This window comes from Gossypium hirsutum, chromosome A04 (genome assembly GCF_007990345.1).
Source record: "Gossypium hirsutum isolate 1008001.06 chromosome A04, Gossypium_hirsutum_v2.1, whole genome shotgun sequence".
NCBI classification, from domain to species: Eukaryota; Viridiplantae; Streptophyta; class Magnoliopsida; order Malvales; family Malvaceae; genus Gossypium; species Gossypium hirsutum.
In genome coordinates, this window is record NC_053427.1 from 84,388,140 (window position 1) to 84,405,192 (window position 17,053).

At 35.7% G+C, this 17,053-nt stretch overlaps 1 protein-coding gene and 1 pseudogene across 1 annotated transcript; one reads left to right on the forward strand and one right to left on the reverse strand.

The window, feature by feature from the left end:
- The first annotated feature begins 3,398 nt into the window (after positions 1 to 3,398).
- Positions 3,399 to 5,544, forward strand: LOC121228245 (chlorophyll a-b binding protein CP24 10A, chloroplastic). Its single transcript, XM_041111596.1, has 2 exons — positions 3,399 to 3,952; positions 4,844 to 5,544. The coding sequence occupies exons 1-2, from the start codon at positions 3,720 to 3,722 to the stop codon at positions 5,391 to 5,393; spliced, it is 783 nt and encodes a 260-aa protein (XP_040967530.1). The 5' UTR covers positions 3,399 to 3,719; the 3' UTR covers positions 5,394 to 5,544.
- Positions 5,545 to 6,809: 1,265 nt separating this feature from the next.
- On the reverse strand, positions 6,810 to 13,800 carry LOC107949191 (peroxidase N1-like; annotated as a pseudogene).
- Positions 13,801 to 17,053: the final 3,253 nt, after the last annotated feature.

Sequence of the window (17,053 nt, forward strand, 5' to 3'; positions counted from 1 at the left end):
CAGATACAGAATCAGATACGAACTGGCCTCAGCCTATCTTAGATATATCATGCATAATAGAGCAGAATAATAGAGTCCTACCCACCATCATCTACACACCAACTCATCCAACCCTATACACCATATAGGGATAAAATCAACCTACCCATCCCTACACACCATGCTGTACCAAAATGCGGCACATAATCAGAAAATTACAACTGTACTGCCAGATATCAGGCTTAGTAGCCTTTCAGAATAATTCCTCCATATACATTAACCCAACACCGATGCAATGCAGCATACAATACATGACATGCTAGCATGCAATTAACAGATCATACATACAAATCGGTCTACATGCTAAGAGTAGCATGCTAGAGCACATATTTCACATCGTCAGATCACGTAATCAGGGGTCAAGTAACTCTTACCGACCCTACAGTAGGTCCCAGTCGACTTGGGCCACCCGAGCAACCTTTCTGAGCATTTCAGAAAAATGGGCTCACACGCCCATGTGACTTGCCCGTGTGGGCCCACATGGCCCAATTTGGCCTTGGCCATGTGGATCACACGGCCTAACCCATATTTCCACACTTCCGTGTAGGCCCACATGCCCGTGTGGCCCACACGACCCAGTTGGTTGAACCTGTGTCCTGCACACGGCCTCATCGACCTTCACACGGTCGTGTCATGCGCCCGTGTCTTGTGCGCACGGCCTGACTTGTCGATCACACCCCCGTGTACTACCACACGGGCGGCCACACGCCTGTGTGTGTCGATAATTTTATTTTTTGACTTTCACTGATTCTCGTTTTCTGTGATTTCGGGTACACAGCTGGTATGTTTTCGCAGCAAAAGTAATCCCGAGCAAACTAGAATCTATAATCGATTGAGAAAACCCAAACTTCAATCACTTAAACCAATATCAAACCAAATTTTGTGAACAGACAATCTCGAAAACCACCTACAACCCTTACCTCTAAACGAAACAATGGTGTATTCGCACTTCCACAGTACCGATTGAAAACCCAAACTCCCTAACCCTTTCATCAACATAAGTCAGTACTCCATTAGCAACAATTCAACATCCCAAAAAGGAAATCATACTTATAAAACTTACTGATAATGTATTAGAGATACTGCAGTAAAGATACACAAAAAAATGGTAGTATGGCAAAGGTAGAACTGAAATTGATAGCAAGAAAGGTGAAGATTCGGCAGAAGCAAAAAGAAAAGAGGGAGAAAATGTGAAAGGGAATATGTCAGTTTTTTTTTCTAGGGAGAGACTTTTGGGAAACTGATTACCCAAATCCCACTACTTACTCTATCTCAACCACCCACTACTCAGATTTTTAGTCCAACTCAAACTCTTCAGAGCAGACGAGCAAAAATAATGCTCTCGCAAAGACTCGAACACAGGACCTCCCTCACACCAACACTTCCCTCTAACCACCAGACCAGCAAGCCCATTCTGATATGGTTCTACCAATAATTAAACTTAAGCCTACTAGGCAAGGTTAAAGCTTTATTTAGTAAAATTCCAAAAATTTGCCAAATGCAATGCTTGAAGTTGGGACCTCTCATTCACACTTAGAAACACCTAACCAATGAAGCAGATACACACTTGTGCCAATTAATAGCAGAAGCAGAAACATAAAATTTAAGGCGTTATAGGAAATTTTAGAATTTAATAGAAGTATTATACATTAGTAATCATTAACCCGAGTCCTAAAAGGGATCAGGGTCTCTAACCTGTGACTCAGATAGGTCCCACTAGAAGATTGAATGTGAGACAAACCACGAGAAGACAAAAAAGCGAGCTTGCGGACCTAGCTTGCAAGGCGAAGCCAAGGACCCAGCTCACAAGGCAAGGCCGCAGATCCAACTTGCAAGAACCTAGAGAAGGCCTCGGTCTCAACTCGCATACACCTAATGAGCTTATAGAAAAGACCGCATGCTCCGCAGGTAATCCAAACACGTGTCCAGCAGGCACGAAGCCCATCCAGAATGTCAGTTTCAGGAACAGAAAAGGACCGCGTACTCCGTGGACATACCAAGCAGACCTGAAGTTCCCAGAGAATATCAGTACTAGAGGCAGGGGAGTCAAGAAAAAATAATAAGGTTCTATTATGAGCTGTAATAGCATCTGTAACAACATGTATAAATACGAGACACTCAAATCAATAACATACGAGAAAATATTACTCAACAAGAAGCTTGAGCATCAAGTATTAAAAAATCAATCGATCATATTAATTCTTGAATAGTCTACTTGCTTAGCACTAAAAAAAGATTGAATTCTTCACTTAACTCTTAGGTTCTTTCATCTCATTCTCTTATTTTGTATTTTTGACTAATTTTAATACTAAATTCTTCTTCCAATTGTTTTCTTGTCATTGGAATTTCGTGAATTTCATAGTACTTCAGCAAAAAAAAACAATTCTAGGAGTTTTTCCTCAATCTCTTTAAGTGGTTTGTTTGGGTTTCATTATTTGTCTAAATTCATCACTTTCGTTAGTCATTATTATTGCCTAAGAAAATCCAAGAAGCCTTGCTCACAAACCATTATTGAAAATTACTTGGCATATTTGGAACAACAAAAATCTTCAATCTTTCAAGGTTCGTCGTGGAGTGTCGATGAAATAATTAGGTGTTCTTATAGTTGGGCTCGGCAATGTAAGTCTACTTATAATGTAGATTCTAGGTTGGAGCTAATTACACAAGCATCTTCCTCCTCATCTGGTAATTGGATTCAGTTACACTCTAATGGAACAGTCAAGGTTGATTTAGGAGAGGACGTTGTAGGGGAGTGCTAAGGGATCACCACAGCGAATAGGTCATTGGATTTAACAGGAGGTTGGGTCTTTGTTCTATATTTAATGTTGAGCTTTGGGGTATCTTAGATAGTTTGACGGTACTACATAATAGGAACTGGGATAAAATATTGATTCAAACGGATAATATGGAGATTATTCAAGTAGCTTTCTCAAGGTCCTCTAATTCAACACTTGTCAGATGTATTCAGCAAATATTGTCGTTAATGATTCAATGGGAAATGGTATATACTCATTGAGAAGAGAATATAGAAATTGATCTCATCGCTAAAATAATTATTGTATTGTCTTTCTTTTTTTCAAAAAAAAAAATTTCAAGAGTTGCATCTTTGATCTTATTTCTTTTTTAATTCTTTTTTTTTGTGAAATTCTTCTAACAATTTTGAAATTTCAATAATTTCATTAGAGATTTGAATAATTAATTAAAATTTTTTAAAAATTAAAATATTATTATTTTAAACTTCGAACTAAAATTTCGTTAGATTTTATTAGCATTAGTCCCTAATAGCTTAAAAATTAAAACAGTTCAACTGATGACAAGGAACAATAGATAAATTCACCCTAATCGCTAGAATTCGAACTGTGTTGATACAATCTCCTTTCCAACTTGTAACAACGCAGAACACCCAAAAAAATTTCAATTTGTAACTAAATTCAATTTTTTGTTTATATTTTTTGAAAGCGAATAGCGTGGCAGCAGAAATCTGTCGTGTTTTACATCCTATCAAACCAAAAGACAAAAACAGAAGAGGCTAGGTGAAAGCCCACGTGGTTGGAGGCAACGTGGAGATGTAGATGGACCCTAACTGCCCCCCATTGGTCTGAAATCTAGTCTCTCATATATATCCTCTCTAGATTTCACTAGACAACTAGGAAAAAACAGCAAAACATCAACTGCCCAAGATGGCTTCGACATCTGGGACTGTAATAAATGGGTTAGGTTCTTCATTTCTGTGCGGAGGAATCAGGAGCCAGGCCCTTTGGGGAGCTAGTAGTATTGGACCGACAGTAGCCACTCCTACTGCAACTCGCAAGAGGAAGCTGATTGTTGTAGCGGCTGCACCACCTAAAAAGTCTTGGCTCCCTGCTGTTAAAGGTGGTGGCAACTTAGTTGACCCTGAGTGGCTCGATGGCTCGTATGTGTTGCTCCCTCTCATCTTTGCGTTCCCCTCTTAATTTGTTTTAGTAGTTCTATAGGAGTTCACTTTTTGAAATTTAATTCGTTTGATTAATTTATTACTCATGATAATTTTAATTCAGTTAATATAAGAGATTTTAAGAAAATTTCTATTATTTGATTAATTTGATTTGATTAAACAAAATTAATAAGTTTAATAGGATTAAAATTTGAATGTTATTTTGCTTATCTTTTACGATAATCTGATCAGATTAGCCGATTATTGAGAACAGATTACGATAAATTTGGAGAAAGGAATTGAATTAATTGATCTGTGAATTGGTATGGAGTAAAAAACTAATTGAACCAACAATTGATTTGGTTATCTATATTTTTTGTTTTTGTTTTTATTTTTTTTATAATTTTTCTAATAAATTTTTTTATCTTACCAAACTAACCAGTTAAATCGAGAATGAATGTCCTGATCAACTCAACTATCGGTCTAATTTAGAAAACTTTATTTGTAAGCCTCGTCATAATAAATTTTTATATTTTATATTTAATTGTTTTAAACTTTAGTATGGTATTATTCAATATTTGAAAGTCTTTAATATCCAAAATTTTGAATTGAAGGATAATATGAATTTAAGTGCTTGAATCGACATTTTGTTAATTATTGTAACAACTATATCAATTAAATTAAATCTCAATTTATTATTTTATTTTATTAAATGAAAATTGATAATTGAATTATTTTGATTTTATTAATTTTTTTCATAATAATTTTTATTCGATTAATACTAATATAACTCCAGTGAATTCAATTACTGTAACTTACGTTGGACTATTAATGGAATCAATGGAATACCCCCTCAATAATTTGACTTTGATGTTAATTTTCAAACCACAGGCTTCCTGGGGACTATGGATTCGACCCACTAGGTCTAGGCAAGGACCCAACTTTCCTCAAATGGTACAGAGAAGCAGAGCTGATCCACGGACGCTGGGCCATGACCGCCGTGGTCGGCATCTTCATAGGCCAAGCCTGGAGTGGTGTACCATGGTTCGAGGCCGGAGCCGACCCCGGTGCAATAGCCCCATTCTCCTTCGGCTCACTCCTTGGCACCCAACTCCTCCTCATGGGTTGGGTGGAGAGCAAGCGATGGGTAGACTTTTTCAACCCAAAATCTCAATCCGTAGAATGGGCAACTCCATGGTCGAAAACAGCCGAGAACTTCGCCAACGCCACCGGCCAGCAGGGTTACCCGGGAGGCAAGTTCTTCGACCCATTAGGCCTTGCGGGTACCATCCGAAATGGTGTCTACATCCCCGATTATGACAAACTGGAGAGACTTCAGCTAGCGGAGATTAAACATGCTAGAATTGCTATGTTGGCAATGTTGATTTTCTACTTTGAAGCAGGTCAAGGAAAGACACCCCTCGGTGCTCTTGGGTTGTAAAGAAAGTTATATATAGCAAGTTAATGTAGATAATTAAGATGATACAGGAAAACAATGGCTTAAGTATATATACATGTTCAAAGGATACTGTTTAAGAATGTTTATATAGAATAATAAATAATAGCAAAATGAATTGACGTTAGAAGTGCAATTCACTGCCTATTTAATTTTCCCAATTTTCTTTAGTGGGTTTAGATGAAAATTTTTAAATTTTTTTTAGAATTCTAGCAATTTAGAATGATAGGATTTGCAATTGTTTTGTTTAGATAAATAATTGTTTTAAGAAAAATTAGGTTATTAGAATTTTACAAATTAAAAAATATTTATTTTAAAATAAATAATATAAAATTTAAATATTATTATTAATATCTTTTTAAATGGATGTCCATCAATATTAAAATAAGTTTTGATGTACTTTAAATTTTAATAGTGATTAGAAAAAGATCTCTACTTTATTTATACTTCTTATGCCTACAAATAAAGTTTTTAGAGAAGCTTTGTAAATATTTCTATTGATCAATAAAATATGCTCTCTCTTTGGTTTCTGATTCTCTTTGTTCTTTACTCTCCAAATATGAATATGTAAAACTTTATAAATAGTTTTAATAAAATAACATTTAAAAAATATATATATTATAATTAAATAAAAATAATTTTTAAAGTTTAAGTTTTTATCTTATAGTGAGATCATGTATCTTAAATTAAATAAAATTATGAGAAATTTTAAAAAATTCACGTGGAATTTGAAAAATAAAATTGAGCTATTAAACTGCCCTCTTGAAATTACCCACAAATTTGAAAACAAGTAAGCAATGTAGAAGGACGTGGGTTCGAGTGCATTGAAGCGCATTATTCTCTTATTTATGGGTCGGAGAGGGGCTATTGGTAGTTCTAAGTATTATCTTAAAAGAGCATATATAATCAGAAACTGTAATGAAAAAATCATTCAAAAATTTATATTTTTTTAATGCCCGTTTTACTGCCCATGTTTAGTGTTCGTAATTATCCCTCTTAATAAAACCGTTTTTAAAATTCGAACCCAGATCCATCCGTTGATAATACAATACAATAGTTAGCAATTACCGCTTTAAAAAAATAATATCAACAGTTCATGAGCATTGGATTCTTCAAATCAAAATTAGATTATATTTGACTTAAATCCGTTGATAATTTGCATGTTTTTGTTTGTATATGAATCGAATTCATCAACGTAGACAAAATCCATAGATTTTCAAATCAAAACGTCAACAATTCCAGCAACCAGCAAATCATGCTTTACTTTAAACAGTTTCACTCGATTCATATATTATATAATTAAGACAGTGACAACTTAACCAGAGACAAGACAAATCTTGCCCTAAATGATTGTGTTTTTTTTTAAACAAAGACTTAAACTTGTATACACTCAAGCACTTCCCTTTGATCAGCCAATTGTGTATATAGCATTATTCTTAATCTTCAATGTTCATTTTAATTAACTTTAGAACATACTTTGCGGATTTCACCAGCAGTTCCCGTTTTCACTCCAATGTTGCTCATCTTCACCATGGATTTACCAAATTCAACGTTGAAGGTCAATCCAAGCAACCCTCTAACGCCCAAGAAACGTTGCACAAACGTCTTGGTCGAATTGTCGGTCCATAATCTTTGATCGGATTCAAGTATTCCTTTGCCATCCCTTAAATTAGCGAAGAAAGAAGTGTCGAACTTGTTGGCGCTGCCGTTGTCGAGTCCAATTCGCCGTGACCCGTCACCGTTCTGAGGGCAAAGTGCTTGAAGCTGGGAAACAAATGCGGGATTCATCGAAGGATCAGCTCCAGTTGAAGTGAAGTTGTAAAGCCTGTAGCTGAAAAATTGGCAAGCAGCGGTGCCGGTTGTGTGTCCTCCTGACAACAGATTAAATATTAGTAACCAAAATTGAGTATCTACGACAGCGTTCAATAAACCAAACTTTGTGTAATAAAATGTTTACCAACAAGGGTGACAAGATCTTGAGTGTTGAGACCCTTGTCTGCAAATTTTTTCTTTTGCACATCTACGGTATCACGGAAGCCCGGCAAATTGTTAGCATCAGATGATTGTGATACTGTTCCGTCTCGACGTCCGATAGGCACTGCCCAACTCGCTCCACTGGTCTGCATATATGTTAACAATCATTGTTAATGACACATAGGACGAAGTCAGAAGTTTAACTTTTCGGGGTAAAAATATAAAATTTTAAATGGGTCAAAGTATATATAATTTTTTCTTTATATATACTTGTTAGTTTAGCGTTTAGAACTTTGAAGGGCCAAAGTGTATTTTTAACATTAACCTAACTTATAAAAATTTCTAAGAGACTAAATTGATAATTTGTCATTTTGGGGGCAGCCCCTCCCTGCCCCCTTAGCACGGTCCTGATGACACAAAACTGAAACGACAACATGTTAGGTGTGGGTCCCACTATGTGGGAAACCCATTATTTCTGCCACATTTTATTGTCTCTTTTTGGTTTTGTCAAAAGCCATTTTTTGGGGGCTTTTAACGGGTGATGTGGGCAAAAATTTTTGTAGAGCTAAACAAAAAAAAAATCTCAAATTAAAACAGAGAGAAAGAGAAAAGAAAATTTCAGTTTTTCAAGTTTGGTGCAGCAGTGATCAACTCTTCGATCGAAGGTCCATCCGTGGTTCGATTGAGCTGATTTTTGGACAGCAGCTAGGCGATAAGGTGTTCTTGACTTTGTACGGTCGGATTTTTCATCCGAGTCTTGTAGCGTCGGAAATACCCATTTTTCAGCAGCTACGTTTTTGGTGATGTTCTCTCATTTTTCTCTCTTTTGCTAAAGATTACATATTGTTAGCCTTGTCGGAGTTGAATGCTTGTTGTAGGCTTGATATTGTGATCTTGTAGCCGAACATTTGATGATAGTGGAGCTCTTTATCGGACTCTAAAGTCCCGTGGTTTTTACCCTTGATTTAGAGGGGTTTTCCACGTAAAAATATCGGTGTCTCTATTTATTTTTGTTGTGGTTGCATTAGTTGATTTGTGGTTGATTAAGGTTGCTAGAGAACATATCTTGTGCTATTGTGCTTGCCATAATTTTTGACAGGAGTTATAAGGAGAGAAAGAACACCGGTTGTGCTTTCGCTTTGTTTCGGTTGTTCGGTTTCTTCCCAACAAACTGGTACCAGAGCTTGGTTATTGTGTCAGATAATTATGGAAATTAATACGAGCAAGATGATTATGTTGAATGGTACAAATTATCAACTTTGGCGGAATAAAATGAAGGACTTGTTGTTTGTGAAGGCTTTGCATCTTCCGGTCTTTACTACTCAAAAACCCGATTCGAAAAGTGATGAAGAATGGGAATTTGAGCATCAACAAGTGTGTGGCTTTATTCAGCAATTTGTTGAAGAAAATGTTTACAACCACATTGATCAGGAGACACATGCTCGAACATTGTGGGAGAAGCTTGAAAGCTTGTATGCTTCGAGGTCGGGCAATAACAAGTTGTTTTTGCTGAAGAAAATGATGGCGCTGAAATATAAAGAAGGAATGTCTATAGCTGACCATGTTAGTGAATTTCAGAGTGTGATGAATCAGTTGCTTGGTATGGGTGTCAAATTTGTTTATGACGAGATTTTAGGACTTTGGTTGCTTGCTACTCTACCAGACTCTTGGGAGACCTTTTGAGTCTCACTCATTAATTCTGCCCCACAGGGTATTATTACTTTGGATTTGGCCAAGAGTGGTGTGTTGAATGAAGAGGTTAGAAGAAGATCTCAGGGTTCTACATCACAGTCCGAGGTGTTGGTTATCGAGAACAGGGGGAGAAACAGAGACAAAGATGGAAAGGGTAGAGATAAAAGCCGAAGCAAGTCAAGATCGAGATACAAGAATCTTGAGTGTCATCATTGTGGTAAGAAAGGTCATATCAAGAAATATTGCTTCAAGTGGAAGAAAGAAAACAAAGGTGGTGGTGATAAACACGATCGGAATGACGATGAAAAATCCGAGCGTGTTGCTACTGTTACTCGTGAAGAGCTGTTAGTTATTTGTGTTGAGAATTTGGTCAACCTAGCATGCGACGAGACTAGTTGGGTGATTGATACTGGTGCATCACTTCATGTCACGTCGAGGAAGGAATTCTTCATATCTTATACTCCTGGTGATTTTGGGGTATTGAAGATGGGTAATGATGGTTTGGTTTCGGTTATTGGTATGGGAGATGTTAGCTTGGTGAGTAACAATGGAACAAAGTTAACTCTCAAGGATGTCAGACATGCACCGGATGTCCGTTTGAATTTGATTTCTGCAGGAAAGCTTGATGATGAGGGATTCTGTAACACCTTCAGTGAAGGGCAGTGGAAGCTGACTAAAGGCTCCTTGGTTGTGGCTCGAGGAAAGAAGAGCTCAAATTTGTACTTGATGCAAGCTTTGACTTCTCGAGAGACGGTGAATGTGACACTGAATGACAACTCAACTGAGTTGTGGCATAAACGACTCAGTCACATGAGTGAGAAGGGGCTTAGCTGTTTAGCGAAGAAGAATCAACTTTCGGGTTTAAAGAATGCTACACTGAAGAATTGTGCTCATTGTCTAGCAGGAAAGCAGAAAAGAGTTTCATTTAGAAGCCATCCTCCTCATAGGAAATCAGAGTTGCTAGAGTTGGTCCATTCAGATGTTTGTGGTCCGATAAAAGTAAGATCACATGGTGGTGCACTTTACTTTGTGACTTTCATTGATGATTGTTCAAGAAAGCTATGGGTTTACACTTTGAAGTCTAAAAATCAAGTCTTTGAGGTGTTTAAACAGTTTCAAGCATCAGTTGAAAGGGAAACTGGGAAGAAGTTGAAGTGCATTCGTACTGATAATGGTGGCGAGTACACAGGGTCGTTTCATGAGTATTGTCTGCGACAGGGAATCAGACATCAGATAGCACCACCAAAGACTCCACAGTTAAATGGGTTAGCTGAAAGAATGAACCGAACATTGATTGAGAGAGTCAGATGTTTGTTGTCAGATGCAAAGTTACCAAGATCGTTTTGGGCTGAAGCTTTGAATACAGTGACACATGTGATAAATTTGTCTCCTAGTGTTCCTTTGAAAGGTGATGTGCCAGATAGAGTTTGGTTTGGTAAAGACGTGTCATATGATCACCTACGTATGTTCGGTTGTAAAGCATTTGTTCATGTTCCAAAGGATGAAAGATCCAAGTTGGATGCCAAGGCTCGACAATGCATTTTTATTGGTTATGGTCTAGATGGTGAGTTTGGTCATAGACTCTATGATCCAGTTCAGAAGAAACTCGTGAGAAGCAGAGATGTTGTCTTCATTGAGGATCATACCATTGATGACATTGATAAGACGGAGAAAGTGGATTCACAAGGTAGTGGTGACTTGATCGATGTGAATCCGGTTCCCCTAGACTCTTCACCAGATCCTATCCAGGATGATGTGCATGGTGATGTTAGTGATGACCATCAGACTATAGGTGACTTTGATACTCCCATGGATGATGTTGTGAATGATCAACAACAAGCACTTATAGCTCCACCAGCAGTTCCACTTCGAAGGTCTTCCAGAGATCGACAATCTTCTGTCAGGTATTCTCCTGATGAATATGTTCTTTTGACTGACGGGGGAGAACTTGAATGTTATGAAGAGGCTATGGAGAGTGAATGCAAAGATCAGTGGGTTGAAGCGATGAAAGACGAACTTCAATCCTTGCATGAGAACCATACTTTTGAATTGGTGAAACTGCCTAAGGGCAAAAGAGCTTTGAATAATCGGTGGGTTTACAGGTTGAAGCAAGAAGAGAAGTCTTCATCTCCACGATACAAAGCTAGATTGGTCGTCAAGGGTTATACTCAGAAAAAAGGGGTTGATTTTGAAGAAATATTTTCTCCGGTTGTGAAGATGTCCTCTATCAGAACTATACTGAGTTTGGTAGCTTGTTATGACCTAGAGGTTGAACAAATGGATGTGAAAACTGCTTTTCTTCATGGTGACTTGGAAGAAGAGCTTTACATGGAGCAGCCAGAGGGTTTTGTTGCACAAGGGAAAGAGGACTATGTGTGCAGATTGAAGAAGAGCTTGTATGGTTTGAAGCAAGCTCCAAGGCAATGGTACAAGAAGTTTGAGTCTGTTATGGGGGAGCAAGGCTACAAGAAGACTACTTCTGATCATTGTGTGTTTGTTAAGAGATTCTCTGGTGATGATTTTATTATTCTTTTGCTCTATGTTGATGATATGCTTATTGTTGGTCAGAATGCTTCTAGAATTGAGAAGTTGAAACAAGAGTTGAGTAAATCCTTTGCAATGAAGGATTTGGGGCCAGCAAAGCAAATTCTTGGCATAAGACTGACACGTGATAGAAAGGCCAAGAAATTATGGTTATCACAAGAGAGGTACATTGAGAAAGTACTTCAAAGGTTTAGTATAGACAAAGCTAAAGCGGTGAATACTCCCTTTGCTATGCACTTTAGATTGAGTGTTAAGCATAGTCCTTCCACAGAAAAGGAGAAGGAAGAGATGCAGAAAATTCCTTACTCTTCAGCCGTGGGTAGTTTGATGTACGCAATGGTTTGCACGAGACCAGACTTGGCTTATGCTGTTGGTACAGTTAGTCGGTTTCTTTCTAATGTGAAGCGGATTATGAGATATCTTCGTGGCACTTCCAACATGAAACTTTGTTTCGGCAATGAGAAACCTGTTCTTGTTGGGTATACAGATTCAGACATGGCCGGAGACATTGACTCGAGGAGATCTACTTCAGGTTACTTAATCACTTATGCAGGGGGAGCTGTGGCATGGCAATCGAGACTGCAAAAGTGTGTTGCATTGTCCACCACCGAATCAGAGTTCATTGCAGCAACCGAAGCGTGTAAGGAGATGCTTTGGATGAAGAAGTTTGTGCATGAGCTTGGTTTTACTCAGGAGAAGTATGTCCTGTACTGTGATAGCCAGAGTGCTATTCATCTTGGTAAGAACTCAACTTTTCATGCTAGATCTAAGCATATTGATGTGAGGTACCATTGGATACGAGATGTTCTTGAAGCTAAGCTGTTAGAGCTTGAGAAGATACACACTAATGATAATGGTGCTGATATGTTGACGAAGGCCTTACCAAGAGGAAAGTTTGAAGCGTGTTGTTTGACCTCCGGTATGGAGGCATTCCCCACATAGTTGGAGGGGGAGATTTGTTAGGTGTGGGTCCCACTATGTGGGAAACCCATAATTTCTGCCACATTTTATTGTCTCTTTTTGGTTTTGTCAAAAGCCATTTTTTGGGGGCTTTTACGGGTGATGTGGGCAGAAATTTTTGTAGAGCTAAACAAAAAAAATCTCAAATTAAAACAGAGAGAAAGAGAAAAGAAAATTTCAGTTTTTCAAGTTTGGTGCAGCAGTGATCAACTCTTCGATCGAAGGTCCATCCGTGGTTCGATTGAGCTAATTTTTGGACAGCAGCTAGGCGATAAGGTGTTCTTGACTTTGTACGGTCGGATTTTTCATCCGAGTCTTGTAGCGTCGGAAATACCCATTTTTCAGCAGCTACGTTTTTGGTGATGTTCTCTCATTTTTCTCTCTTTTGCTAAAGATTACATATTGTTAGCCTTGTCGGAGTTGAATGCTTGTTGTAGGCTTGATATTGTGATCTTGTAGCCGAACATTTGATGATAGTGGAGCTCTTTATCGGACTCTAAAGTCCCGTGGTTTTTACCCTTGATTTAGAGGGGTTTTCCACGTAAAAATATCGGTGTCTCTATTTATTTTTGTTGTGGTTGCATTAGTTGATTTGTGGTTGATTAAGGTTGCTAGAGAACATATCTTGTGCTATTGTGCTTGCCATAATTTTTGACAGGAGTTATAAGGAGAGAAAGAACACCGGTTGTGCTTTCGCTTTGTTTCGGTTGTTCGGTTTCTTCCCAACACAACATTCTCACCGACTATCCAAATGAATCATAAAATATATGTATATATATAATTACTAGAACTACGGAATCGCGAGCAGCAAGGGCTAGAATATCGGCACACGAAACAACTCCGGGACATACAGATTCAAGTTGAGTCTTGGCATCATCGATAACTTTGTATCCTCTCAACAATTGGTTCGGTGGTGCAGTTTCTCGGCATTAGGCCCATCGATCAGTATGGAACCATCACATCCTTGTACAAAGCAATCATGGAAGTGCATGCAAAGCAACCCCGGAGCAATAGTTGGATCCGACTTGAAATGAGATTGGACTGTTGAGCTTACGATGGACTCGACTTTAGGGCATGAGGTCGAGTAGAACCCAACTCGAGTTCCTTGGCCTTCCACTAAGATGACAACTATGGGTAGCAATAGGGTAAGTAAGAAGACTCTTTGGTTGAAACAACTCATCTCCATTGGGTGTAAAGCAACAAAGAGATAGAAGCTAAAAGGGTTTGTGATTGTGGGTTTGGTAATTGAGAAGTTGTATTTATAGGCAAAGAAAGGTTGCATTTCAAGACCATTATTATCAACTTGCATGCATGGCTTTGTTTCTTACAAATGAGACAAAACACAAAAGTCGTCGTCAACGAAATACTGTGGTAGTGATTATCTTTTCCACCGATTTTGATGATTATATAATGATGATTAAACAAAGATACTTACTACCTTTTGACTATATTTCCAATTATGCTTTAGTAACGGACCTACTTTACAATATATAAGGTGAATGAATGAATCCATGGTATTAATTAAATGTTTAGTTATCGAAACTGAAGCACGACAACACTTTACGTAGAAAATCCACATCACCAAGCTGCTTTTGAGGTATCTTTCATGCTCAAGGCATGAAAACACTTTGACCTCGGTTCACACCGTGGTGAGGTATTGAGAATTATTGAGTAAAATGTTAAAAGTGTATGAGAAGAGATTCATCAAGGGTAAGGAAGGCTATTTATAAGCATGGATGGTTAATCTTTGGCTTAAGTCCCGACATTTATCTTTACTAGTCTTGTTTTGGTTGGTCTCTTATAGAATATGTTAACCTTTTATATACGTGACGATGAGATTGATGTAGACTTGATAAGATTGTACATAATTTTTGTGTGTTTCATATAAATGAGTGAGTTAACTCTTGTCCTCAGGAAAGATGAAGCTTTTGTGAAAAAAGAACATCATCATATGTATATATAAAGAAAATGACATGTTTTTTGTGATGGTTAATTAGAGTTAATTAGTGTAAAGGAGTGGTCCTGATGTTCTCTAGCTAGGTTTACGTGAAGTGGTTGTAAAGTAGAGTGCAATATTCAAATATCCAAAATGAGAGAAGAACAAGAGCATAGTGCGTAAAGAATAAAGATTTAATATTAAAATTAGTGGTTTAGTTATTGAAATTTGGTATAGTCTCATTTAGGGGGCTTTAATTTGTTGCATTCCAGGTCATTAATACTGCAAAAATTTATGTAGTTTGCGTGGGAATTTTTTCCTTTTCAATCATTTTTAAGATTAAGCTTAAACTTGTAGTTTATTGATGGGATGTTATTGTTTTTAGAAATAATTCGGTTTATATTATCGTTTTGTTAAAGAAAAATATAATGGAGGTCGAGTTAGATTCTATTTTACCTCTCTATTAAAAAATAGGTAAATTAGTCTTCGTACATTAGATCAAAAAGTAAACTGGTCATTTTGTTAAAAATTTCATCTAATTCTATTGTTAATAACTAGTCCCTATATGTCAGTATGAGGTACACGTGGCATGTCATGTATAACCGTTAGTCATAATAGTTTTTGATAGTGGAAATTGATAAAAGAATTTAACGGATGGCATGCCATGTTTTTTAACAGCATAATCAGTTTGTCTTTTAATCTAACATACAAAAGTTAATTTACTTAATTTTTTGGTTAATAGGACAAACTGCAGTTTTATTCCTAATATAAAGACCTTCATAATATTTCTGCATCTTTTAAGAGAAATGAAAAATTATTTTTAAGGTATAAATACAATTTTTATATACAATCAATAAATTTATATAATTACTGATTCAGCTTCATCATTGTTATTGTAATAATCATGATTGAGACAAATTAAACAGGCAAAACACCCGGCTTTCATTTTTTCGTAATGTAAATCCTTTTATCTAATCCAAATCTTTTATTCATTTAAAAATTTTATATAATAAAATATATTTTATTATGTATCCAATAATTATCCAACTGGAGCTGATTTTGACAATCGAGTTTTTATCGTTTGTGATAACGGACGTAATTAATAATTAATTAATTGGCATAGGCAAATTCTGACTTTTTTTTTCATTATAATATTATTATATATTATAATTTTGTAAAGATATAAATTATAAAAAAAATTATATTATATAATTAAATGGAAAAAGTCTCAATAAATAATTAAATTTAGATTTAGACTTAATAAGATTTTATCTAAATTTGAAGGCTTTCGATATATTTTGAAAAGGTTTAGATAATTTTATGGCTCTGTTTGGTAATTTGTTGATAGTTGATTACAGTAATCAATTTGATCAACCCGTTCCATTAGTTGTTTATTTAAAATGATTTTTATTGATAAGTATTTATTTGTTTATAATATTTTAGTCTTTATTGAATGAAATTATTGAAATAAAACACTATTACTAAGGAATAAAATATCCATTATGAAAATTATTAAAATTTTAAATAAACAAAGTTCTTAAGTTTTTATTTGCGCAAGTATTTATTATTTAAATAAATATCTATTATGGAAATTAATTAGTGAGTAATTTTTTAGTAAACATGGTCAGACATGTCATTCCACATATCTCATTCTTAATCAGCTATGAAAAAATTTGTGCATCCATGCTTTTTTGTTTTTGGAAGTTTTAGCTCAACACACTCTTGTAAATCTCTATCACCAAACACTACAATTAGAGGATTTGACTACTCAATCCTCAATTGATGCCTAAATCAACTAAAAAAGACTCAAAACTTTGTTTGTTAAACACCCCCGAAGTATATATGATAGTAAAAGAAATGTTTAAATATAAAATTATTAAATGTTAATAAAATAATATTTATTTCAAAAAAAATTTAAAATAAGGGTGATTGTAGACACTAGGGGTAAAATCAGAAAATTTTTTTGGGGCCAAAATTAAATTATATATATTTTAAAGTTAAAATTTAATTTTATCATTTTAATAGTCTATATTTTTATATTTTTAAAGAATTAATTTAAAATTTTATAATTTGTAAAAGGTCACCAAAAGTTAAATTTCCCATTTTAGGGAGTGAGACTCCTACTAACCCCCTAGCATTACCGCTATTAGAAGTTTGGACAAAATTCACAACTCATATTTTGATTCCATCTGAATTTATAAATATAATTCAATTCATTAACACTTCTAATCGAATTTTAAATGCTAGGAAGATTATCATTTCTGGTATTAAATTGAAGTTTTATTCTAAGCTTATTAGAATATAATGAAATGCTATATTCATAAAACATGTATATATGTACGTGTATTAATCCAACAAAGCAAGGATAGATCTACGATGGCGAGTGCTTAGCTGTTCTTAAAATGAAAATTTTTCATTTAAATTTTTTTTATAATTTATAAAATTTTAAATTAATAATAATAAAATTATATTTTAATATATTAAAATAATAAAAATTTAATTTTAATATTTTAAATTTTATAAAAATATAAATTATTAA